The sequence below is a fragment of the Spermophilus citellus genome, assembly GCF_964194105.1.
Source record: "Spermophilus citellus genome assembly, chromosome: 17".
NCBI lineage: Eukaryota > Metazoa > Chordata > Mammalia > Rodentia > Sciuridae > Spermophilus > Spermophilus citellus.
In genome coordinates, this window is record NC_138199.1 from 11,392,797 (window position 1) to 11,420,680 (window position 27,884).

A 27,884-nucleotide genomic window follows, 5' to 3' on the forward strand; every position below is an offset into this window, starting at 1 on the left:
GAACCAAGAAGGACTTCAGCAGCCAGCTGAGAGTGTGGTGCTGCTTTCTGTAGCCAAGAGACCCCTGGAGTTGTTAGGAAGGTGATGTTCCAGGATGCCTGGGGCTGGGCATGAAGCCCGGAGTGCAGCCAGCCAGAGGAAAGGTGCTGGACGGCTGAATAGTATGTCCCAGTGAAGGCAGCTCTGAGTGATAGCTCCAAATCTTGGACTTTGAATATTTCAAGCACTTCCGCATATCTGTGACTGATGTGCCCTCTGACCAACTTAGCAACTAGACTCTTTTTAGCACATGGATTTTTTGAAGATTAGACCTTCATCCTCTTTTGAAATATTTGGTATGAAAGTGTTCAAATAAATGGGTTAAAATTCTATTCTTATTACCCTAAAAAAACCCACAATATTATATTTTGTCAATGAAGGAAACAGAAGAGCCAGCAAATTTTTGAAATATAATTTCAAATTATAAAAAATGTCCTTTTACGTCTTTAGCAGCTTCTTGGGCAAAGATTGCCATGATAATTATCAGTGATTATCAAAAATACAGATACTATATTATTAAAAACACTTGGATCTGGAAATATGTGTCATATTTCAAGTATAAAACCAGATATAAACAAGTTTAATTGTGGAATCTAGCTCTAGTTTCTCCCTAAAAGTTTCAAAAAGATATTACTTGGACGTTTAAGATACATTCTGCATTTAACATTTTCCTTAATGCTGTGTATATATTTGCTATTTCGTGTTACATAAAGAAAAGTAAGAAAATGTAAAAGAAAAAAAAAAAACTACTCACCAAGTCATCTATATATAATGCCAAATCTCTGTTCTATGTTCCTCTAGCATGCTATATTAATATTTGCATTATTTTCTTTGTGTGCAATGACATAAAAATACTGGGAAGTATTCTAAAAAAATCACCTTTTATTACTAGAAAATATTCAACCTTTCCTATCGCAGGCACATCAAATGAGGAAGGGAGAGGAAATGATGTGCTGCATGGAGGCAATAGACAAAAGCAGTTGTAATAAAAAACAAAAACAAAAATAAAAAACCCTGCTTTTTCACAAGAGCCAGGAAATTCCCAGAACTATAATAATACTGTGGGGAAAAAAAAAAAGAGGACTTTCTCTTTTTAAATTGTGGAAGGCACATAGCTTAATTTTGCGCTGTTGGAAAAAAAAGATTAACAAGTGAAAAAGTAAGCCTCGTATAATTAAAATAAATATGTGTATTTTATTTGTATTATTTAACATGTGAGACATGCAAAAGTGATGCAAGGCAATGCTGAATGGTATGCCCAGTAAGGCCAAAAATCGGTTATGAGAGAAGCCAGGTAACCTGGCTGCCCAGCCAATGCGGTTATCCACGAGCCTGAATCTTCCTTTCAGATCATCTTCTCAAATTATCCATAGGAGATTTATCCACATACTCAATAAGAAAAATATTTCTAATTATATCCAACCATTCTTAATATGAATGAGAATTATGCAGGGACGCCAGATTGCCAACAGGGTTTTTGCCAAACAATTCCTTTTGACTTAAGAAAGAAGAGGCAGCTGCATTGTTTCCATAACTATCCATATAAAAGAGCCCTCGGAATGAAGCTGACTCGTCCTGCTTTAAAAAGCTCCAAGGTAAGTGGGAGCAGGACTTTCAAGAGGGACACTGGGGACACTGGCTACATCGCCTGAGCTTCTGCCGCTGGTTCTGGTACTGCTGTCTTGCTACTTGGCCTTTTACACTTATGAATTCTGTTGCTTTCTGCTTATAATAGCAAGCAATTCAAATAGGATCCCCATCCCTCTTTGATTAACTAAGTGCTTTTCCTTTTTCTTTTACAGAACTGCCTTACTTTCAGGTTACATCTTTTCACTTGCTAATAAGGTAAGATTTGGACTAACCAGTTCTTAGAGGTGAATGCAAAAGGCTCTTGGATGGGTTTGTGTCACTTAGCAACCTTTCGAGAAAATGCTTACCTCAGTAAATACCTTCCAGCAACAGTAAAGGGATGGAGAGGGAGAGAGAAGGAGGGCTTTCAAACTCTTGTTTATGACTCAGGTACTGGTGAGGTGACATTTGAGCTAGAGAATCATTTATAATAGAAGATTATTTTACCTCCGAAGAAGAAGGACACAGCACTCAAATTCCCTTGCTAAAATGCTCAGATTTGATTAAAATGTATCCTGCTACTAGCATTCATTCAGTAATCATGATGCCCAAGAAATAAGAAAAAAAGTATCCAGGAAGATGCTCCTTTAAACTTCTTTAAAGCCCTTATAAAAAGTTACTCTGTGCAATGCTGAGTGCTATATAAAATGAAAAAAACTGTAGAATTTTAGTTTTCAGTAATAAAGGCATTAAGCGGCCCCATTACTACACTCTGCATTTCTAAAGAGAGAGACTGGAATAGCAGATTAAAATGATTTCAAGTAATTTGATCATGCAATGACTGTAGTGGCATTCTTTGCCAAACCAAGCATTCTACTGATGCCACTGGCAACCTGCAGACAGCACAGTCTAAAGCAACCAAGGCCTGCATTCTTTAGAAGGAAATTCATAACAGCAAAGAGAGCAATGCTTTCGGTTTTATCATTAACTAGTTTAACTGGGTTAAACTGATTGACTGGATTTGCTATGCAAGGAAATTTTGTTAGAGTGACTCTATTAAGACTCCACTAAAAGGGAAAACAAAGGTAAATAAAACTATAATCCCCCCAAATCCACTTTGAGCAAGTTGGTCTATACATCTAAAGGAAAAAATAAAGTTTTCTTCTTTGCATGGCAAGACGTGGCATTTTTAGTGACATTATAGTAAATTGACATTTTATACATCAATGATAGCCTAAGCTATTTCAAATTACTACTTGTTCAGTAGTAACTTGTTTTTTCAAAGTATCATCATGATATCTCATGGGCTGTGAATTAAGAAAGAGATATTATAATCCCTAAAGACAATGAGATCAAGTGACTTATCCACGCACACAAGCAACTTAGCAGCAGTTTTGAGACAATAACCCAGTTTCTTGATTGGAATGTGAGCCTTGGAGTATGAAAGAAGATAATGGATGTCAAGCTCTAAATACAGTATTGCATGCATAGAGATCTTTGATGCATTTCAGTTTTGGTGATTACGTTTTTTTTCAATAACTCGCTGGTGTACAGTAGAAATGCCTAGTGGAAATTCCAACTGGGCCCATGGAATACAACCAATATGAAGATCTACTGGTATAACAGCCCTTCAGAGTCTATAGTGTGAAATGTTTTATCCCTTTAGGACCTCTGAGATCAGCAGCCATGAGTTCAGACTCAGAAATGGCTGTTTTTGGGGAGGCTGCTCCCTTCCTCCGAAAGTCTGAAAAGGAGCGCATTGAGGCCCAGAACAGGCCCTTTGATGCCAAGACCTCAGTGTTTGTGGCAGAGCCCAAGGAATCCTTTGTCAAAGGAACTATTCAGAGCCGAGAAGCTGGGAAAGTGACAGTAAAAACTGATGCAGGGGCGGTGAGTAGAGACCCAGGAACCTGCCATATTTCATTGAATTGGGGGAGGGAGGGTTTGGTCACTCGATTGATGTTAATGGTTATCCTTGTTTACCAGACTCTGACAGTGAAGGATGATCAGGTTTTTCCCATGAACCCTCCCAAGTTCGACAAGATCGAGGACATGGCCATGATGACCCACCTGCACGAGCCTGCTGTGCTGTACAACCTCAAAGAGCGTTATGCAGCCTGGATGATCTACGTGAGTGTCCCCTACCAGGGGTCTTTATTACCATCACTGCATACCTTATCAGCCCATGGCCTCCACTGCAGCATAAAGAGTCCCAAGTAGTGACATATTTTCATTTTCACTATTAGCATAACTAGTTAAGCGTTCATACTATTATAATGAACTACATAATAAATATTACACTTTAGTAAGGCACAATGCAAACACCAGCCCATCTTTTCATTCAAAGCCAAGGAAGGACATTATCTTTGTTGACTAAATTGACCACAGATCTATAATTAAATATTTGAGCAGTTACTGATTATATCTCAACTATCTGCCTACATCTTCCCCACCCCCCTCTCCACATTCCAGTTGCAGAATCATTCCAAGGAGGGAAAATATAAACTTATATTTTATCATTTAAAAATGATTTTTAGGGACAAATTTCACTCATTTTCACTCTGCCCAAATAACAGTAATTTGTATTTATGTGTTTTGGTTCCTTCTATTTGGAATGCCTCCTCTTCTGTGAAACCTTTCCAACTTCCCCAGGCAGAGTCTGGTGGTGTGTCCCATTGTTTCGGTCCCTGCAATCACATTGGCCATGTTTTTCCTGCATCATTCATTATATCACTGTCTCCTGCGTTGACTGGGAATTCCTCAAGGAACACAATCTCATTTATGTTTTATTTCTACTGCCTGGCAGGGACCTGGAACATAATTCACTTTCCAATAAATATTTTAAATTCAATATATTATGTTACCTTCATACTTTTTTTAACCAGTGCTGATATTTAGCTTGGCGACACCTTTACAGGCGTATCTGGTGTTTATGGTCAACTCTGTTTTAACTGGTTGTTCTGTTATGGACTAGTTGTCAAATGTTTTAAAATTCCTCTGTTGTAATCATAATATATTTACATCATTTTTTCTTGTGTCTTTATAATTTAAAATAGTTTGAAAAATATATTCCCAGTGTTGTTATATACTGTCACGTTTACCTTTTTAAAGGTTAAAAAAATAAAAAACAAAAACATGTTTTATGTTGCCTTAAGATTTACTACAGTTCACCTAATCACTTCCTTATTGTTAAACATTTAGCTAATATCTAAATTTATGTTGTTATAAATTTCAATTATCTTAATTCTGCAAAGGAAGTATATGACTTTCTTTAAAAGAGTATAAATGTCTCATAGAACACATTTAAAAACAAGCAAACAGACAAACATGTTTTTACAGTTCCTGCCATGTAAAAAAGCACTGTGACAATTTCTGAGGGGAGAAATAAGAATTCTGAATTATGGTCCCTTCCCTCAAGGATGTTGCTATCACATTGCTGAATCCACCAACTAGTTTTCATGTTGATGCCTTAAAGAAATGTAGAACATTCACTTTAATTCCTCCTTTTTGTTAAAACCCAATTATTTATGGAACTGAGCAAATAACAGAAAAGGCCTTTAGGTAGTAATTCTTTCTTTCCTTGCAAAGACCTACTCAGGACTCTTCTGTGTCACTGTCAACCCCTACAAGTGGCTGCCAGTGTACAACCCAGAGGTAGTGACGGCCTACAGAGGCAAAAAGCGCCAGGAGGCCCCACCCCACATCTTCTCCATCTCTGACAACGCCTATCAGTTCATGCTGACTGGTGAGTTGGTCAGATGTTTTGTGTGTACATAGTATTTCTAGAGCAGAACCATAGAGGAGAGGGTGGGGGAGAGAGGGAGAGAGAGAGATTCTATAACCAAACCAATTTCAACATACTTCAAAACTATCCCCTCGAGGTGAGACAGGTATATTTATGAGATATTATATAATGGCTAATGATTTCTTAAATGTTTAAACTTTAATAAAGGTTGTCCATGATTAAATAATTTACTTTTGAATTACTCAGAAATTCAAATAAATTTGAACAAAAATAAAAACATATCTGTGTACATGTACACACATGCACATTCAGACACAGAATCACACATACAAACTGGATCTCCACTTATCCTAAGCCAAAAAACAGGAGAGTAAACCTTGCCTCTGGGGTTTTATTCTCAATAACATAAATTGTGACCAATGAACATAAATTAAACATGCCACAAATGCTATTTCTCTTTCCCCAGTGCCAATTTGAACAGTCCTAATATTTTAAAGTATATAAGGTATTAAGACAGTTATGTTAATCTGTTTTTTACAATATTGTTTCAGATAGACTTATCGTAAGTACCCAGCACTCCTCTGGAAAGAGCTTCAAGAATTCCTTGTTAGAATAAAACATCGAAACAAACTTTTATCCTCCCCTGAAAAATATGACTAAACCCATGAGTACTTTCATAGCAACCTCCTTTTACTATTTTTCTTACTTTTCCACATGCTAAAAATATCTCCAACATCCATTTTTCATTACTTCTTTCATCCACAAAAAATATGTAACTAACTAAAGTTGTCATCAATACTCAAATCATAATGTCAAGTTGGCTTTTGTTATTTATTTAATGGTAGAGTATTAAAAAGAAAGTCTGACGCTTCAGGAAAATAGAGCCATGTGATTATCAATTATACTCTGGCTTTCAAACATTTTCTTTCATCCCAGAATCTTCTCCTCAAATGAAATATTTCTTGAAAGACTTGAACATAAGACAGATAAAAGTGGCAGTGTTAATTTTAAATGAGTGCATGTGTGCAAAAGCGGGGGAGAAAGTAGAAAAGAGAGGTACTACAAAGATGGTAGACCCAGTACCTACAAAGCCCAAAGGATTGCAAAACCCAGGCTTAAAAATATTAAGTTCATTCCATTTTATTTTGTCATTCACAAATGTATAAGAAAACAGTACTAAATGTCCACATTTTCTCTTTTGTAGACCGGGAGAATCAGTCAATCCTGATCACGTAAGTAGATTTTATGCTTTCTTTTCATGAATGTGATAGCTGCTAGCTTTGGGACCTCATTTGATTTTGTTGTGATTTGACAGTGGAGAATCTGGTGCAGGGAAGACTGTGAACACCAAGCGTGTCATCCAGTACTTTGCAACAATTGCAGTTACTGGGGAGAAGAAGAAGGAGGAGGCAACCTCTGGCAAAATGCAGGTGGGTCTGGCTGCCATGGTCAGAATCCAAGCTCTGTTAGGGCTCTCAGGTATAAAATTCTTGAGCCCCAGATGCAAGAACTGCTCTCTCCTTTGCAGGGGACTCTGGAAGATCAAATCATCAGTGCCAACCCCCTACTGGAGGCCTTTGGCAATGCCAAGACCGTGAGGAATGATAACTCCTCTCGCTTTGTAAGTCTCTTGGACGCTATGATTGGCTCTGTTCACAGGTCAAAATTGATGGGATGCTTGTGAATACATCCTTTGAATCTTTTATTAACATTATATTACACTGACTTTTTTCTTCTGAACATGGATCAAAAATCCTGTCTTAAAAGATATGTGCCCTTTTCTAAGTTCATTCTTACCTGTCATTATATTATTATTCACAATTAAATTTTTCATTTATTTTCAATTGATGATAATTGATTACCTTTATGAGGCAGACAATGATGTTTTAATATATTTATACAGTATGAAATCAAACTAACATATCACCTAGCATGTGTATCAAATGTACAAATTTTAAGATAAAAGAAAATTCTTTCACTTACAAAATAGGTTTTTTGTTTGTTTGTTTGTTTTTTAGTTCTAGACACAAATCGTCTCTAAATTGATTTAGTATTAAAGCCTTACCATCTCAAGTGTTTTGGAGTTTGCAAAGATTTGATATTATTGAAAAATAAGGGAATAATATTAGTTTTTCTTTCAAGGGTAAATTCATCAGAATCCACTTTGGCACTACAGGAAAACTGGCTTCAGCTGATATTGAAACATGTAAGTGCTCAAATATCCTTGAAAATAATTTCTGTTCCTTATGAGCTATAAAATTAACCAAAAATCAAATTTTTACATCACAGGAATTTTTATACTTTACCCGTGTATTGTTTGTTTTCTTCTAGATCTGTTAGAGAAGTCTAGAGTTACCTTCCAGCTTAAGGCTGAAAGAAGTTACCATATTTTTTATCAGATCACATCAAACAAGAAACCAGAACTAATTGGTAAGAAATATCATATTTCCTTTTCAAAATTCCTATAATATTACCTATGAATTTATGTCTGAATTTTGTTGAATTTATACATACTTTATTTTAATTTTTGTGATACTAGGAATGAACCCAGAACATTCTGCCACTGAGCTACATCCCCAGCCCTTTTTATGTTTTTATTTTGAGACAGGATCTCACCAATTTACCCAGGCTGGCCTCAGATTTGTGGTTCTTTTGCCTCAGTATCCTGAGTAGCTAGCTGGATAAAAAGCATGTGCCATTCCACCCAGCTTGTTATTTAATTTTTAAAAGAACTTTGCAGGATAGGGGTATAACTCCACGGTAGAATGCTTCCCTACTATATGCAAGGACCTGGGTTGGATTCTCAGCATGGCATAAACAGCTTGTAACTTTGTTAAAATGTGTATGTGCTCACTAAAAGAACTCATAAGAAAGAAAAAGGAAAACTGAAATAACACTTCCAATTTCTATCACTATAGTACTAAAATATTATTCTAGTCATTTTCAATATGTAAATCATAACATGGATACACACATACAACTTACATAACTGAAATAATAGTTACATTCCCTTTTGTAATTTTTTGCTGAACCTATCATGGTTTTCTCTATGTCAATAAATATAGATTCACATTCTTACTTTTAATGGTTGCACAGTATTCCACTCTAGAAATAAGCATAATTTACTTAATCATATCATACCTTTTAATGATATTTAGGTTGTTTTCAAAATTAAATTGTAAATAGTCAACACTGTTACTACTACTTACAGATACAACTTTTTTCATATATAATGATTTTTGGATTATAATGGTGTTTAAAAATAGGGAATGATAGGAGATACCCTGACAACAACTTTAAGGGATTTGAGATGGTGTTAAATATCCTTTAAGAGTCCCTACACTGCCCATCAAGCATCTTTTAACCAAGCATCATAAAGTGATCTTAGAATTTGTCTAGAAATCTCTTGCTTTGATGAAGAAGATTATTATGCTTATCTTTGCTCTTTTCTATGTATTTAGAAATGCTTCTGATTACCACAAACCCATATGATTACCCATTTGTCAGTCAAGGGGAAATCAGTGTAGCCAGCATTGATGACCAGGAAGAGCTGATGGCCACAGATGTAAGTAGAACATACAAAAACTGGAATTACTACATTGGGTCAGAGCAATGGTCCATTTAGATAAATATTTAGTATCCCATGGAAATAGCAAAGACTGAAGTGTTAGGAGCATATGCATGCCTCCTGGAGTCTATGAAAATGTTAAGATCTGCCTCTACAACATTTTAATTTACCTTAATAGTCTAAAAATTTATTATTTTGGAATTTAAGCAATTTAACTATTTTTATATCTATTTTCTATGGACCAAACCACCTCTCAAAATAACAAGGGCCTTAAATTTACTATCCTTGTTCCCTAAGTTTACTTTTTGAACCCTCAGATGATACACACCTAAAATTAGATTGCTCTGTGCTGGTTTTTGGTTGACCAAACCTTTTATGCCCAATCTAAGGAATTTCTTGCCCCCTATTCATACTGGTAGTTTCAGTTTGACCAATAAGTCAGGAGTGGGAATGTGAACTATAAATAGCAAGTGTGTGGACTGTAACCTAACAGTTACATTATTGATTATTTGACAGAGTGCTATTGATATTTTGGGCTTCACTAATGAAGAAAAGGTGTCTATTTATAAGCTCACGGGGGGCGTGATGCATTATGGGAACATGAAATTCAAGCAAAAGCAGCGTGAAGAGCAAGCTGAGCCAGATGGCACTGAAGGTATCAGCTGAGTTGATGTCATATTTGTTTGACTCACATTTTTAACCTGTTCCTGTGAGTTTTCCTAAAGAAGACAAATTCACTTTTAAGAAGTGTTAATTTATACCAAAATAATATATTGTGTGAAACATGGGCATTAGATAGTTTCTATCATTTCTAAAGTTCTTTAGGGCAAACTACCCATTACCAACGTCTTTAACTTAATGAAAAAATGGACAAGAAAGTTCAAAAAGTTATACATAAAAAACTGTACAAAACACACGTAGCTTAAAAAATTTAAGGAAGTGGGTATCTTTGGGCCATAATAAAATTGTTCTACCTTGTTTTCCTTTTAGTTGCTGACAAGGCAGCCTATCTCCAGGGTCTGAACTCTGCTGATCTGCTCAAAGCCCTCTGCTACCCCAGGGTCAAGGTCGGCAATGAGTATGTTACCAAAGGCCAGACTGTAGAGCAGGTAGGTACATAATTCAAATTCATCACCAGGACAAAGAACATTTTTATAGCCATTACATAATTTTAAGAGCTCTGTCTTTGTCTTTCAAGGTGACCAACGCAGTGGGTGCTCTGGCCAAAGCCGTGTATGAGAAAATGTTCCTGTGGATGGTCACCCGCATCAACCAGCAACTGGACACCAAGCAGCCCAGACAGTACTTCATTGGGGTCTTGGACATTGCTGGCTTTGAGATTTTTGATGTGAGTATGTAGCTGGCTGGTGAAGAGATTTTAATAGTAGGATATGGAAATAGTAACAAGAAAGATTTTATGAATATCATGACCTTTTCTTACAACTGTCAGTTATATTAAGACTTAGATTGATTTGGCAGCTACAAATCATTTATTGTAGTGGCAATTCCACTTCTATGAGAAACAAAATGCTTAATGACAACCTGACTTGCTAAGTGATTCAAAGGGAGTTATGAATTAATCTGGTGTTGTGAAGGGAGGAGGATTCTAAAAATCCCACAAAGCAAAATGAAGCTAATGTGAAAATATCAAAGTAAACCTTGTGATTAAGTATGCTCTGAAAATATTGTGGAGAAATCATTTGGAAATACTTAAACAGATAATAAAAGCTGAGAAAAACTTTATAATTTAGATTCAGCATTCATAAATGAAATTAGCTTTTAATGCTCATTAATGTGATATCATGAAATAAAAGTTCATATTTGATCATGAGATACACTTTTCCTGCTTATAGTTTTTAAGAAGTTTATCTTCTTCCTAATTATTAAAGTAAGATTTGGACATTACATAAAATATAAAAAAAAATCAAGGGAAAAGATTCCACATAATTGGATTTTATATCTAGTTAATGTTAATGTTAACATTTTGGTGGAGTTTTAAAATATAAGTGTATATTCTCATACTGCACGTGATTTTTGGTATTATGATTTTTTTTCATTTCACATTAAAGAATAGAAGTGGTAATTATTGCTCACTTGAAGTGCTGACCAAAGTGAATTCCTCATAATGTAGACTCCTAGACAATTTCTCAGGGGTTGCAAGTTGGCTCATAAGTCCACTGAAAACTAGGAGCCCTCTAAAAGATGTAGAAAATAATGGGAATAAATATGGGATGATTAAGTAGGAACTCAAGAAAACACCTGAGTAAACTTTAGCAAATGCAGGGGAAAATAATACTAATAGAATTTTCTATAAAATGGCAGTAGGAGAAATAGTAGATTCCACACGTCTTCAAACCTTCCATACATTTTACTTTTTATTTCAAAGGAATCTCTTTGGTCCAGTGATTTTCACATCTATCATCTAAAGGCTATTGGACAAAAAGTTTTAAATTTAAAAGTACTGTATTTTTTTAAATGCTCAATTTTTTAAAGAGAGAAGTAAACACATCTATTTATTTAGTTCAACAGCCTGGAGCAGCTGTGCATCAACTTCACCAACGAGAAACTGCAACAGTTCTTCAACCACCACATGTTCGTGCTGGAGCAGGAGGAGTACAAGAAGGAAGGCATCGAGTGGACCTTCATTGACTTTGGGATGGACCTGGCTGCCTGCATTGAGCTCATTGAGAAGGTAGTCTCCTCTGTCTACTTGGTCTCTACTGCCCATGTACTCTGCTTTTCACATTTACCCAGATGCCTTTTACCTTGTCTTAAATTCAGCCTATGGGCATCTTTTCCATCCTGGAAGAAGAGTGCATGTTTCCCAAGGCAACAGACACCTCCTTCAAGAACAAGCTGTATGAGCAGCATCTTGGAAAGTCTGCCAACTTCCAGAAGCCTAAGGTGGTCAAAGGCAAGGCTGAGGCCCACTTCTCCCTGATCCATTATGCTGGCACTGTGGACTACAACATCACTGGCTGGCTGGACAAGAACAAGGACCCCCTGAATGAGACTGTGGTTGGGCTGTACCAGAAGTCTTCATTGAAAACTCTAGCTTACCTCTTCTCTGGGGCTCAAACTGCTGAAGCAGGTAATACCCAAAAGTCTAACATTTTCTGTAGATATTACAAAATGTGATGTTAGATTGAGTCTGGAAAACTCATAGTCCTGGTAGAATGTTTGCTGGCCAAACCCATTATTCCCCTAAGCATTGAGTAGGCAGGCTGGTCTATAATTATACATGTGTGGCTCGAGTCACTACAAATAGGGGTCCTACTTGCAAAGAGTGAGAGAGGAGGAACTATCATACTCTCAACCAATGAAAAGCCTCAGCTTCTATGATTGCTTCTGCTTCTTCCACTAAACTGAATATCTGGAGATATTTAAGATAATGTAGTGACCAACTTCTGCCTCTCTATACTTGCTTTATTGATGATTTCTGAAGTTAGTATATCCTAAATGTCCAAATATAGGGGTGTCCATTTCTATATGATAAAGGGAATGGCCTTCACATTATTTCCCAATGAAGAATGAATCACAGAAAAGTGGATGAAAACTTAGTTAAAAATACAATTCAAACAGAGGCACCAAGAGAGTGAGGAAATGCTCCATTTGATGAACACAGAAAAGCACAGACATCTGCAAATTGGCAAGGATAGCCCTTTTGATTCAGAACCACATTGAAATGATACTTCTTCTTTTTCTCCAGAGGCAAGTGGCGGAGCTGCCAAGAAAGGTGGCAAGAAGAAGGGCTCCTCTTTCCAGACTGTGTCTGCCCTTTTCAGGGTAAGGAAAAAATTGTTCTTACATTTCCCAGTTACTTTGGGAATTTTGTTTTTCTGCTACTAGGGAATGAACGCAGGGCCTTGCATGTGCTAGACACTGAGCTAAACCCCTAGCCCATAAATTCGTTTTCAGAAACATAAGATCTTCTTTTCAAGAGACATTAGGAAAGAACTGACATTAGCTAATGACTTCTATTGATTTAAATTTAGAGAGAAAGGATTTAAATTACTCAGAAATGGTTTTCTCACCTTTCATGCTAAGTCAAATAGTGAAGAACATGTGATAGGAAATTTCATAAAACTTAATGCTCTATATTCATAATCTAGTGAGTCTGACAAGGAACAATGACATGTACACAGAGAGACTAACAAGACATTGGCAAGACTAATGACATCTAGCAGATAACCTACCACAAAGCTCACCTGGTGTCCTTACTCTTAAATTAATTCTCAATTATAACTGGTAGATTTGCTTACTTATAGATAATCTTATGTCCTAAAATTTTACAGAGCTGGAAAGAGGGAGCTATATTTATGAGAAAAAGTTCAGTTGTGTGCAGGCTTGCATTTTTGTTTTGAAGAACTATAGAGTTTAGTAGAAGAAAGTGTGATCATCTAGTATGGGTAGCAGTGGCCTTGTGTCTGCGGGTAGCCAAGAATGTAGGTAGAAAGAAGGACAGTGCTGGTATAAACTGAAAAGAAGCACATTTGGTTGCTGTGAGAAACTCCTGCCAACCTAAATTCAGAAAAATGTACTGAGGAAGAAACTAATCTCAGGAGAAGCATTTGAGTTATTCTTTTAAATGAAAAGGTCCATTCAGGTCATTCAACCCAACCATAAAGACTGGCTTTATAAACACTGTCAATGTTCATTACCATGTCCACAGTCTGAGATGACAGGATTTTTCCTGGTTTTACAGGAGAATTTGAACAAACTTATGACCAACCTCAGGAGCACCCACCCTCATTTTGTGCGGTGTATCATTCCCAATGAAACTAAAACTCCAGGTAAGAAGTTCTAGAATGAAAGAAGAAGACATGATTGCCACACCCCCTTATTCAGAACTCTGCAGTGAAATATATATGTGTTTTTTTAGGTGCCATGGAGCATGAACTTGTCTTGCACCAGCTGAGGTGTAATGGTGTGCTGGAAGGCATCCGCATCTGTAGGAAAGGATTCCCAAGCAGAATCCTTTATGCAGATTTCAAGCAGAGGTCAGACTGTCCTAATTATGGCATATCTTGAAGTTTTATACAAATAAATTTAGTACAAGCAGAACAATTTAGTGAAAAATTTTTAATTAGCCAAAAAAGTAAAAAGTGTACACCTCAAAAATACCTTTAAGGTATTTAATAGGTATATTATATTTTAACCACTGTGTAGAATTTTCATTGAATTTACCAAGCTCCCAACTAGTTTACAGATGTGTGTGCATTAATTTCAATTTAGTTATGAGAGCTATCTTTTTGAATACTTAGTATGTTTGGATTATCTTATTTAATCATTATAAAAACATAGTATAGTAGGCACTAACATGACTTCATTTTATAGATGAATAACCTGAGGTTTAGAGAGATAAGTTATTTGCCCAAAGTCAGACATTTAATAAGTGGCTGAGTTGGTAACTCTCCCATGCATGTACAACTTCAAATAATTCCTGTTCTATTGCTTCCTTTAATTGTATCTATCTTCATTTTTCTCTCATACATAAGCTTCCAAGTGTTTCGCAGAAACAGAGGGGACATGTCACAATTCCTTAGATCCTTTTTCTCCTTCCTAGATAAGCCTGTCTTGTAAATCCAAGAATAAGCTTGGGTGGCAGCTGTAGGGAGCAGGTCTCTCCTAAGTCTAGGTCTGGTGGAGTTGGACAGAGAGCTTCAGTGCTCAAGACTCGATTTGATTTTAAGTTTGATTTTAAGTGTTTAGGGCAGTTCTCCATACCTGAAGTATCTTCTACCAGATTTTTCAATAAAAAGCACTCTTGGACTCAGGATTTTAAACAGCAAATTCATCAAGCAGGGATAACGTTATATTTTATAGGTCATCTATAGCTTAATGTGAACAAGATTATAAAGTTCTTTTCTGAGAACAGGGTCTGATGAGGCAAAAAAGAAAATTGCAACTCTTTAAGAGATGGTAAAATGGAGTACAACTTGATAGCCAATAGGTTGACCATCCATGTAAGCAATGTCATCCCTCTTTGAACAAAGAATAATATTTTTAAGAACTTTTATTTTAAAATAAATCATTTAATATTTAGATATTATTTGTTTTATTAGTAAACCAAGCATTATTTTATTTTTTTAAACTGCATTTGCTTTACAGATACAAGGTACTAAACGCAAGTGCTATCCCTGAAGGACAGTATATCGACAGCAAGAAGGCTTCTGAGAAGCTCCTTGCGTCCATTGATATTGACCACACCCAGTATAAATTTGGTCACACTAAGGTAACATTCTCTAAATCCAATCTGATACTATTCCTGTTCTTTTGAATTTTATGCAACATTTCTAATCTGGAACACTGCCCCCACACAGGTCTTTTTCAAAGCTGGTCTTCTGGGGCTCCTAGAGGAGATGCGAGATGACAAGCTGGCCCAACTGATTACCCGCACCCAGGCCATGTGCAGAGGGTTCTTGGCAAGAGTGGAGTACCAGAAGATGGTGGAGAGAAGGTATAAAAATGTACTGTTTATTCATGTCTTTCATCCTCAAAAACACACTGGAGGTGGCTTACAGACTCAACTGCGCTGAGGACACTGAAGGAATGGTAAGAGTCCCATAGAGAAATGAAGGAAAACTTAAAGGATCATCACCATGAAATATATTCCGAGTGTTTGGGTAAAAAACTGAGAAGCATGAAGTGTTCATAGTTTTCATCTAACAAGAGAAAATACATCAGTGAGAAAGCAGAGACAAATTTTTACTGTAGCACTTGGTTCTAATATGATTTATTAGGCAGATGACTAAAGAGAGGACATTGAAATGTATAGCATTTTCAAGAATGGTTTTATATAATTCTGTATTATCCTTCCTCCATCTGATCATTTCTATTATTGAACTATCATGATTTAAAATATTAAGGGCATTTGTCTATGAAAGACTTGTTGTAGTAAATTAATACAATGTCATCAAGGGATATGGCTTCCTGGTGATCTAATTTGTTGAAGGGACAGAATTCAAAGACTATAGTGCTAGGCTTCTCAGGCTGCAGGATATACATGACCAGGACCTATAGTGATATATGCATTTTACATTGCCATTCTATGTATATTCACACATATGTGTAAATATATAAACAATTTACATAAAACAAATTTTATTTTTACTATTTGAAATTATGCTTAAACTTCCGCGGTATTCTATTTTACTAAAAATAATAAATTTGGGTCATATATATATATATACACACACACACACACACACACACACACACACACACATACACACACACATACACACACATATATGTAAATAATTGTCTATATATGAGGGTAAATAATTTATTCAAATAACCTAAATTAAAGCAAATGTAGTATTATAGAGTATAATGCAAAATTCACACCCCATTAAAATATAAAACTAGAGATTGTCAAATAAATTCTAGCATCTTTAATCAGATACCCCACAATCTTTAAAGGTTGTGTTCACCTCCTGCTTCCCTTATGGTATTTTAGTAAGAATGTCTGAGAGGCACTGAGGCACAGCAGTACTTCTCAAAGTGTAGTCCTTGATTTGCATTATCACCATCCCTTGTCAACCTGTTAAAAGTGCACAATTTCAGGTCCCACCCCAAATCCTCTGAATCTGACTCTTTGGAGTTCAGGAATCAGTGTTTTATCAATCCCGTCAGGTCATTTTTATTCATTCCAAAGTTTGAGAAGCAATGAGGTAGAGGAATGAGTAGAGGAATTGCAAATCCTCAACTATCACCCCCAAAATATCACTTGCTTAATCTGTGCATTTCAAAGAAGGTGAGGATTAGAGTGGGGACAGAACCTCCAACTCTTGCTGCCTAAATTTCAGCTCATTTCATCATCCACACAATACCTAATTTGCAGTCATTGAATTTTAGGGAGTCCATCTTCTGTATCCAATACAACATACGAGCCTTCATGAATGTCAAGCACTGGCCCTGGATGAAACTGTTCTTTAAGATCAAACCTCTGCTAAAGAGTGCAGAAACTGAGAAGGAGATGGCCACCATGAAGGAAGAATTCCAGAAAACCAAAGATGAACTTGCCAAGTCAGAGGCAAAAAGGAAGGAATTAGAAGAAAAGATGGTGTCACTGCTAAAAGAAAAAAATGACTTGCAGCTCCAAGTTCAGTCTGTAAGTTGGGGTACCATGTTGGGTATTGCTAATCAGAATGCAGGTGCTAGAACTCTGACTATTATGGGCAATGGGCTGGATAGTCAGCAGGGCAGACAAGCATTGGAGAGAGAAAGTTGAAGCCCTCCATGTATCCCTTCACTGCCTGTTGAATCCCTGCCATACAGCACCACAACAATTAGGTAGAAATGTCCATCATCTTTCATTCTACAATTTTATTAAACTCCAGGATTTATGTCTTTTCCTTTTGAAGAAAGTCCTTGGAAGCGATTTTAACATGAAGTAATCCCAGATAAAATATTAAGGGGAGGACATCACAGAGGGAGATTTTTTTTCCTGAAGCTTCCTTGAACACTTTTTTAATGTCCATGAGTCTTAAATTACAATATTGACAGCTGGAAAATGGCAGCATTCAACACCAAATTTGATTGAATTATTGTTAATTATCGATATAAAAAATTCTTATCCACTCTTTACAATCTATCACCACAGTCAGTACCCTATTACATCCACACCTAGATTGCTTCATCAGTATCTAAATTGCTCTGCCTACTTACAATTCTCTCCTATTCTGTCCAAGCTCCTCACTGCTCGCTCTTGGGCCAACCATTTTAGAACTGCTACCATCAACTTGGAAATGCAATTTATAGGACTGTTTTTCATTTAGAAAGAATTGAATTGGTCTGGTATAATTTACTCATCACAAAATCATATTTTCTTTCTGATAAGATTAGTCTCTGCTGTCAAGTTTGGGCAGTATAATAACTCCTTCAAGATTACAGTAGGAAAAAAGAGCCTCCCCTTGCATTTTTTTTCTTTATTGCCTCTACCCCCTTCAAATCTATTCCAAATTTTTTTTCTGTTCTCCCCAAAGATTTACTCAGAATCTGTTCTATACCACTACATTCACTACATAGCTATACAGAGAATATATTCTTCTGTGTATTCAAAAGTTGATATGGAGGATCACTGGTGAATATAAATTTCATGTTTCTCTCATTTTCTGCCTGCTCTGTTCCCATTAATTGGAAACAGTGGGTTGCCAGGAATTTTTTGATTACTTTTTGCCTCAACTTGAATTTAAAGCATCATAACCAGGGTCATCTTTCAGTACTACAAAGAAATATGTTTCAATAGCAGTTGCAGGTGGAAATTTTCTGGCAGGAATGCTTCCCTATCCCCCACCATGATTTTCTTCCTAATAAGTTGATTTCTGCAAACCTAAATACTATCCATCTCTCAAGACTTAACTCAAATACCAATTCTTTTATTAAGTCAAATTTGGCCCAACTTCTCTGTTCTCTGATGTCATTAATTGCTTTCTACATTAACGGTAGCCTTTGAGAGAGAGGTTTTCTAATCTATTGTGGAATATACTCTTCTAAAGGAATAAGTCAACTACCAATACTTTTTGGTTTTTCTACATATGAAAATGTACTGCACTTTAGTAAGTGGTCATGAAACAAAATCTGTGAAGACATAAACAAGTGAATACAGGAAATCCAAGAAAAAAAACTGTAAACATTTATACTTTTATCAGTTTAAAGTATTTTATTCTTTCTTCTCAATTGTAATTTCAAGGAAGCTGAAGGGTTGGCTGATGCAGAGGAAAGATGTGACCAGCTGATCAAAACCAAAATCCAGCTTGAGGCCAAGATCAAAGAGGTGACCGAGAGAGCTGAGGATGAGGAAGAGATCAACGCTGAGCTGACTGCCAAGAAGAGGAAACTGGAAGATGAATGCTCAGAACTGAAGAAAGACATTGATGACCTTGAGCTGACACTGGCCAAGGTTGAAAAGGAGAAGCATGCCACAGAGAACAAGGTATGAAACATACTCTGTTGCACTGTATCCAGGTTCTTCTCAGTCAGTAGCAGAGGTCACCTCTTTTTTAACCCCTATAGGTGAAAAACCTCACAGAAGAGATGGCAGGCCTGGATGAAACCATTGCTAAGCTGACCAAGGAGAAGAAGGCCCTCCAAGAGGCCCACCAGCAGACCCTGGATGACCTGCAGGCAGAGGAGGACAAAGTCAACACCCTGACCAAAGCTAAAATCAAGCTTGAACAGCAAGTGGATGATGTAAGTCCAGCATTATCAAGGAAATTATTTCTTCTAAAGGAAACTGGGAATTCTTAGTTCCTACTCAACATAATTTATATTTAGCTTGAAGGGTCCTTGGAGCAAGAAAAGAAACTTCGTATGGACCTAGAAAGGGCTAAGAGGAAACTTGAAGGTGACTTGAAGTTGGCCCAAGAGTCTATAATGGACATTGAAAATGAGAAACAGCAACTAGATGAAAAGCTCAAAAAGTAAGTATGAAAGAATAGCTCAGGAATTTGCTTCCACTGCTGGGTATGAACTAAATTATTGCCATTTGCTGCTTTCCCAAAAGGAAAGAGTTTGAAATGAGCAATCTGCAAAGCAAGATTGAAGATGAACAGGCACTTGGTATTCAATTGCAGAAGAAGATCAAGGAGTTACAGGTAAGTACATGATCTCCATCACTTTAATTCAACAAGAAAAATAAATGACTGATACAAGGAACTGAGTTTGTATTTTTCACCATTTCCAGGCTCGCATTGAGGAGCTGGAGGAGGAAATTGAGGCAGAGCGGGCTTCCAGGGCCAAAGCAGAGAAGCAGCGCTCTGACCTCTCTCGGGAACTGGAGGAGATCAGTGAGCGGCTGGAAGAAGCTGGAGGAGCCACTTCAGCCCAGATTGAGATGAACAAGAAGCGGGAGGCTGAGTTCCAGAAAATGCGCAGGGACCTGGAGGAGGCCACCCTGCAGCATGAAGCCACAGCTGCCACCCTGAGGAAGAAGCATGCAGACAGTGTGGCTGAACTTGGGGAGCAGATTGACAACCTGCAGCGGGTCAAGCAGAAGCTGGAGAAAGAGAAGAGTGAGATGAAGATGGAGATTGATGACCTTGCTAGTAATGTAGAGACCATCTCTAAAGCTAAGGTACAACAGATATGGGAAAACTGACATTAATGACAATAACCCATATGGACACATCACAGTTCACAAAGGACACATTATACACATTAAGTCATTTATTATTTGCAGTTATCCAGGAAGGTAAGCATAAAATAAATAAAGCCTTTTTAATTATTTTCATTTAACATATAAATAAACAGAAAACCAAAGCACAGCAGCGTATCACCCCATTTATAATAACAGTGCTAGCTTTGGAAAATAGGTCATTTGTGTTCTTCAGTCCCCCAACTGGAGAGTACAACTCTCCCATGTTTTCAATTATCCAATAGCAAGGTTTCAGTGTATAGAAACGCAATGCAGTAGTTTTTAATATGCCTTTAGAGTATGTACCATATAATTCTTGTGGAATCTTAAAATTGAAACCTACTATTTAACTTTTATATTAATACTGCACATAGCTTCATGACTAGCTTTTATAAAATAAAAATAAATAAATTCTTCTACATCACAGTGCATATTAGATAATTTGACTTATGAATCAAAACAATTATTAGATATTTCATTTGGGGAGAATTCTTAGCTTCTGCAAAGATCACTATCTTGAAGGGTCTCCACTTCCTTCTTTCGCTTTTTATCCTGTAGGGAAACCTAGAGAAAATGTGCCGAACTCTAGAGGACCAAGTGAGTGAACTGAAATCCAAAGAAGAAGAGCAGCAGCGGCTCATCAATGACCTGACAACCCAGAGGGGACGCCTACAGACTGAATCTGGTAAACCTTCCCTCTTGTTTGGTGCCTAAGAGTGGTGGTGATGATGATATGGTTAAGAACAAATGATTTGGTGGCAGTCTAATAAAAGCAACTGAGATCATGTGTGATTCATTGAAAGGCTCAGACTCTCCATCTAAGTGCAAGGTCATTTGGGGACAACACTGGAATAAATATTTTCATATAACTAAACTAAGCTCTGCTCCAGAAAGGCCTTGAATATTTATTTTTCACAAAGGGGATGTTGGAATAGAGGTCATTCCAGCATGGGTTCAGGACTTCTTTGTCAAGACACATTTTTTTAAAAAAAATTTGTATCAACATTAAATTAACGACTAGGGCAATGGACAGGCCTATCTCTCAAAAGTCTATGGAAGTGAAACTATGTAGAATTGGACATTTTCTCTCCCTTTTTGACAGCCTTCAAAAGGTTTTTCAACATATAAAAGGCTAAAATAATTAGTTATGGAGAGGACAAAAAATTTGAGCTATATTTATTCATATGGATTGATATGGAAGTTCCACCATAAATACCCAAATTTAGCATTGACTATGAAGATGCCAATATAGAATTCAATAATCTGAGTATTCATTTGGGGGGGGATAAGGATAAAATTTATTTTTAACATGGGTTTGCAGAATATTTTCTTCATTTAAAAAACAATGTGCCATTTCTTTGTCTAGGTGAATTTTCACGCCAGCTTGATGAAAAAGAAGCTCTGGTGTCTCAGTTATCAAGGGGAAAACAAGCATTTACTCAACAGATTGAGGAATTAAAGAGGCAGCTTGAAGAGGAAGTAAAGGTAACAATTATTCTGAGTTGACCATAAACAGATCCAGTTATACCAGCTTTTAGACGGTTTTGAATTGAAACTTAAAAATTAAACAATTAAACATCCAGTAAAATGAAGGCATAACTATCTCCACAGGCCAAGAATGCCCTGGCCCACGCCCTGCAGTCCTCCCGCCATGACTGTGACCTGCTGCGGGAGCAGTATGAGGAGGAGCAAGAATCCAAGGCAGAGCTGCAGAGGGCGCTGTCCAAGGCCAACAGTGAGGTTGCCCAGTGGAGGACCAAGTATGAGACTGATGCCATCCAGCGCACAGAGGAGCTGGAGGAGGCTAAGTATGTGCACAGCACTGAAAGAATGTGCTGAAAACTTGGCACAGTCAGTGAATTAGTTTGACAATGCTTAATTAACTAGTTTCTATTTGCCAGTCACTACCAAGTCCTGAGAATGATTCATGAATAGAGCAAACAGTAGTCCCTACTGCACAAGACTAAAATCCAGTTAAGAAATCAAAAATGGCAAATGATTACTAATTACAGAGCTTAAGCCATATGCCAAGCACACCAAGCTTATCGCTGCTTTAGGGTTTTGTGCAGTTCCCTCTGTTTAGAATACTTTCCATACTGGTCTCCCTCTAGCTCATTGTGACTTCTTTCAGATCTTGTGACTTGACTCAGATGTTATCTCCCAAGGGAGGCCTTTCCTGAATACCTGAAGTAGTTGCCCATAATGTACCCTACTTTACTTCTCTTTGTCATACTTATATCTGAAAGTGTGGTCATGGATTTTTCTGACTTGCTTATTGTTTATCTCTCCCACTAGTTTGTAAGCTTTATGGCAGGGAACATTTTTGTCTTATTCATTGTTGTCTCAATGACTGGTTTATAAAAAGAGCTTGCTGATGTTTGTTGATTGAACTCATAGATCACGTTAGTGTGAAGTTTCCAATATGCTTCAGTGTGCTAACAATTCGTGATTGTTATTATGTTTATTTCTCCCTAAAATTTTATATAATTTTTCAGGAAGAAGCTGGCTCAGAGGTTACAGGCTGCTGAGGAACACGTGGAAGCTGTGAATGCCAAATGTGCATCCTTGGAGAAGACAAAGCAGAGGCTGCAGAATGAGGTCGAGGACCTCATGCTTGATGTGGAGAGGACCAATGCTGCCTGTGCAGCCCTGGACAAGAAGCAAAGGAACTTCGACAAGGTGATGTCTGTAGCATTCACTGCTCTCTGTGACTTTTTTCTGCCCTATACAGCAAGTAACCACTCTGGATTTTTCAGATCCTGGCTGAATGGAAGCAGAAATATGAGGAAACACATGCTGAGCTGGAAGCATCCCAGAAGGAGGCCCGCTCCCTTGGTACTGAGCTGTTCAAGATGAAGAATGCCTATGAGGAATCCTTGGATCAGCTAGAAACCCTGAAGCGAGAGAACAAAAACTTGCAGCGTGAGTCCCTTTCACTTTCAATAATATTCATGACTTGGAGGAATCTCTCTCTCATGCATGTGTTTGACCAAGTTCTTACCTGTCTTTTACCCAAACAACAGAGGAGATTTCTGACCTCACGGAGCAGATTGCAGAGGGAGGAAAACGTATCCATGAACTGGAGAAAATAAAGAAACAAGTAGAACAAGAGAAGTGTGAACTTCAGGCTGCTTTAGAAGAAGCTGAGGTACAGATTGAATTGTATCTTATACACCAACAAATCAGAAAAAATTAAATACATCTCTGTAGGTTGTAAAAAGATAGACAGAATAAAATTAATGCCTTGCAGAAAAACTTCAGAATGCTTCTTGCTAATGTCATCTTTTGCGGTCTTTAAGGCATCTCTTGAACATGAAGAGGGGAAAATCCTGCGCATCCAGCTTGAACTGAACCAAGTCAAGTCTGAAATTGACAGGAAAATTGCTGAGAAGGATGAGGAAATTGACCAGCTGAAGAGAAACCACATTAGAGTCGTGGAGTCAATGCAGAGCACACTGGATGCTGAGATCAGGAGCAGGAATGATGCCATCAGGATCAAGAAGAAGATGGAGGGAGACCTCAATGAAATGGAAATCCAGCTGAACCATGCCAACCGCATGGCTGCTGAGGCCCTGAGGAACTATAGGAACACTCAAGGCATACTCAAGGTAAATGGCTTCAAAAGATGGACCCGGGGGGCTGGGGATATAGCTCAGTTGGTAGAGTGCTTGTCTTGCATGCACAGACCCTGGGTTCAATCCCCAGCACTGCCAAAAAACAAAAAGATGATTCCAGGACAATTGGAATGACTGCAGCCTGAGAACGTGATATCTCAATGATCTCTCATTGCCCAGGATACCCAGCTGCACCTGGATGATGCTCTCCGAGGCCAGGAGGACCTGAAGGAACAGTTGGCCATGGTTGAGCGCAGAGCCAACCTGCTTCAGGCTGAGATTGAGGAGCTGCGGGCCACACTGGAGCAGACCGAGAGGAGCAGGAAAATCGCAGAACAGGAGCTCCTGGATGCCAGTGAGCGTGTCCAGCTCCTCCACACCCAGGTGGGATTTAGAACAAAGAACTCCCCTGTTGGTTGATGTTTACATGCCCAGAATATACAGGCCTGAATTTTTTATATGACGGCCAGGTTTCATACTTTCATCATTTTTTTACTGTATTATTGAGAAAACTTCCACTATTTTATGTTAAACAAATATTATTGACTCACTTCCTATAATAATCTAATAATTGTCTATTATTTTTTAAGTTTTACTGACTCTTCTTATTAATATTGACATTTTATTGTGCAGAAATTGAATCTTGTGAACATTATTATTTTATCCCTGTGAATGGTTTCACTGGTAAATGATAATTTTAATATTATACAGCTATTTAGTCTGCTTATGAAGTATGTTCTTGAAGATGTTCAATATTCTATAACATTTCTATTTTATTTATTTGCACTACATAACAAGATTCCTTAATACTGAAAGCATTTCTTGTAGTTTTTAACCTAATTTTTTTTCAAAAAATGGTACTTGGATAGCATAAGAAGAAGATGTATATGTTATTTTAAAATAGAACACTAGCCTGATCAACACCAAGAAGAAGCTGGAAACAGATATTTCCCAAATGCAAGGAGAGATGGAGGACATCATCCAGGAAGCCCGCAATGCAGAAGAGAAGGCCAAGAAGGCCATCACTGATGTGAGTAGCAGGCATAGTTCTCCATTAATTTAGCAGTACGACTGCCTACAGCAATAGTTTTCTTGATTTTTTTGGTTTTTTTGCTAACCAGGCTGCAATGATGGCTGAGGAGCTGAAGAAGGAGCAGGACACCAGCGCCCACCTGGAGCGGATGAAGAAGAACATGGAGCAGACAGTGAAGGACCTGCAGCTCCGTCTGGATGAGGCTGAGCAGCTGGCATTAAAGGGTGGCAAGAAGCAGATCCAGAAGCTGGAGGCCAGGGTGGGTCTCCTAATATCTATTTCCTTCTGCTTCCAGTGCCTGATTTGATTAAAGTTTTTCTAAGAGCCTACCTATTTGCAGGTGCGTGAGCTGGAAGGGGAGGTTGAGAGCGAGCAGAAGCGTAATGTTGAAGCTGTCAAAGGTCTGCGCAAACATGAGAGGCGAGTGAAGGAACTCACTTACCAGGTACAGCATTAACTTTTATCACCTAAGCATTCTTCCAAATCAATGTGAAATGCTCATATACAATGACACAATAGCGCTTTAGAAATAAGGTCCTATGGTTTTTATGATCTTTCAGACGGAAGAAGATCGGAAAAATATTCTCAGGCTTCAGGATTTGGTAGATAAACTTCAGGCAAAAGTGAAATCTTACAAGAGACAAGCAGAAGAGGCTGTAAGTATCTTTAAAATAGAAGGGAAGAATGAAGTCCTTGGGTTAAGAAAAGCTAATAGGTATTTAGATTCATTATCCTGTTCATTTTTGTAGTTTTATTTCTTATCATTTGTAATATCAGAAGCTTGGTTTTAAAAGTTAACTTTCACTTAACAAAGAAACAAAAATTTAAAAGCAGAAATAACACAGGCCATAATCTCTGGTCATTGTCTGCTAAAATTGCCAAGTGAGGGCTGGGGATATGGCTCAAGCGATAGCATGCTCGCCTGGCATGCGTGGGGCCTGGGTTCGATCCTCAGCACCACATACAAACAAAGATGTTGTGTCCGCCGAAAACTAAAAAATAAATATTAAAATTGCCAAGTGATGAGAAAATATAAACAAAAATCCCTATATTTAAATGCTAAAGAAGAAACTTTCCTTTATATTTCTTTGGATAAATTTAAAATAAAAATCATAATTACTGAATAATTAATTATAAATAAAACTACAAGGAAGATGCTACTTTTACAAACCTACATAATGAAGTCAAAGCTATTGACTGAAAGTTACTTCATTGCTGTATGTGCTTTCATTATGAGTCAAAAATAAAAATAAATTAATAAGTGGACAGTGTAATCAAGAAATTATGAATAACAAAACAATGGAAATAAGAAGCACTATTAAAAAAAGGTAGAAATTGATAAATTGATTAACTAGAGTGTAATATTTTCTAATTTGACTATTTTAGTTATATCTAATAACTTTGGGGAATTGATATACTTTTGAGTAGTTTAATCAAGGGGAAAGTGAGAGAAAATATAAACTCACAACATTATAAATAAGAAAAGAAATAAACCATGGACATAAAAAAAAATTGGTGTAATTACTATGTAAACCTACCAAAAAAATTGAAATCCTGAGGAAATTTATGATTTTTCTAGGAGAATATAAATTACCAATTTGGCTGGATAAGTTATTTCAGAATTACTTCTGAAAATGGACCCAGGACCGGATAGGTCTTTCAAAATTTCAAGGGACAGATAATCCCCCAGCTATGTAAGCTGTTCAAGATCATGGGAAAAGACAGAGAGCTTTCCAATTCATGTTAAGAAGCCCGCATAACCCTCATACCAGAACCTGTCCAAGAGAGAACAGGGGGAAGAAAATACAGGCCATTTTATTCATGAGTGCAGTTGTAGCATGGGTAAATTACTAAGTTGTAAGACCCTTACTTTATTAAAGAAAATTTCTATTGGTATTTAAATAGGCTTAGTTCCTACAATGTAAGGATTACTTTATATTAGGGAGTCTGTCAGTACAATTTTTACATCCAAAGTAGGAAGAAAAAAGTGAATGTATTGTGCCAAAACATTCATAGTAAAATACATCATTTATTTCAATTTTAAAAACTATTATTAAATTCATCCTTAATATGATAAAGAATACTTAATTTTAGGGAACAGTCATCATCTAACATCAAGTATTAACAATTTTGACTTTAATATTCTTTCCTTCTCCTCTGATCTTAACATTTTTTATTGTTCTATTTGTGGTACACATCTTTTAATATGCTTTGGTTTAAAAATTAAGGATGTGATTATTTATGAGGCACCAAGCCCCAGTTAAATCACAATATTAATTTCAATGATAAGCAAAATCTAGGAGATGGTAAGATTCTGCTTATCTATAGATGCCAAATCCTTTCATCCCTTAAGTCTTTAGTCTAGAAAGATGCGCAGTATGGGCTTCTTACAATTCCATTTTTATTCTCAGGAGGAACAATCCAACACAAATCTATCTAAATTCCGCAAGATCCAGCATGAATTGGAGGAAGCAGAGGAAAGGGCTGACATTGCAGAGTCTCAGGTCAACAAATTGCGGGTAAAGAGTCGGGAAGTTCATACAAAAATTATAAGTGAAGAGTGATCAAGTCCGGATGCAATGGAATGACCGAAGAGAGGCACAAAATGTGAAGTCTTTGGTCATTTTCCTCTGTAATTTTGTCTATTCTACCCTATTGTGAAGGAAATAAAAAGTACAGAATACTTTGAAAACCATATCCTTAGGCTTTGTTTGTTTTCTCTCCTAAAATGATGTGAAAGTTTAAATAATCTCAAGCCTCTTAAGCAATCACATTTAACCTGCCACTATGATAATACTTGAAAACTGTGAAGCTGTCACTTATCAGAGAAGCCAGTTCTGGTGAACAGAAATCTGGATATAATTTTTCTTTCTAACCTTTCCTGATATTTGGGGTATAGTAAAATCCTAGAAAGTTCCTGCTTCCTCTAATTTTTCAGGTCTATGCAAAGAATGGCACTAGCTGTATTTTCACATGGGCAATTCAGGATGAACCACATCATTAATTCTCCTTGATTAATAACTGATAAAGAACACAAATGAAATGTATTAGTTAGTTGGTACATGAAGATTTCCAATATTAATACTAATATGCTGTGCACATAGCGTGGGTGCGGTTTGATATGATGAATGAGATGTGACCTTTCTCCCTACGAAAGACACAGGGTAGCAATCAAG

The 27,884-nt window shown here is 37.1% G+C and overlaps 1 protein-coding gene across 1 annotated transcript; it reads left to right on the forward strand.

Annotated features, from left to right (window-relative positions):
• The first annotated feature begins 1,619 nt into the window (after positions 1–1,619).
• Positions 1,620–27,405, forward strand: LOC308635926 (myosin-2-like). Its single transcript, XM_081270815.1, has 40 exons — positions 1,620–1,710; positions 1,842–1,884; positions 3,275–3,498; positions 3,595–3,738; positions 5,197–5,353; positions 6,558–6,585; positions 6,669–6,783; positions 6,882–6,974; positions 7,496–7,559; positions 7,685–7,783; positions 8,815–8,918; positions 9,438–9,576; positions 9,912–10,030; positions 10,120–10,269; positions 11,443–11,613; positions 11,703–12,012; positions 12,631–12,707; positions 13,627–13,714; positions 13,804–13,921; positions 15,033–15,156; positions 15,245–15,381; positions 16,782–17,037; positions 18,619–18,861; positions 18,942–19,118; positions 19,203–19,348; positions 19,432–19,522; positions 19,612–20,001; positions 20,620–20,746; positions 21,428–21,546; positions 21,673–21,869; positions 22,557–22,740; positions 22,818–22,983; positions 23,085–23,209; positions 23,361–23,669; positions 23,856–24,059; positions 24,580–24,705; positions 24,797–24,967; positions 25,049–25,153; positions 25,269–25,364; positions 27,120–27,405. Exons 3-40 carry the CDS (start codon positions 3,295–3,297, stop codon positions 27,270–27,272), a joined length of 5,826 nt encoding a protein of 1,941 aa, XP_081126941.1. The 5' UTR covers positions 1,620–1,710; positions 1,842–1,884; positions 3,275–3,294; the 3' UTR covers positions 27,273–27,405.
• Positions 27,406–27,884: the final 479 nt, after the last annotated feature.

Bases quoted from the DNA above. Each gene is read 5' to 3' on its own strand.
- LOC308635926 (XM_081270815.1), top strand. From the start codon at position 3,295: ATGAGTTCAGACTCAGAAATGGCTGTTTTTGGGGAGGCTGCTCCCTTC. The intron at 3,499-3,594 runs GTGAGTAGAGAC...CTTGTTTACCAG, and splicing joins TAAAAACTGATGCAGGGGCG to ACTCTGACAGTGAAGGATGA. The intron at 12,708-13,626 runs GTAAGGAAAAAA...CTGGTTTTACAG, and splicing joins CTGTGTCTGCCCTTTTCAGG to GAGAATTTGAACAAACTTAT.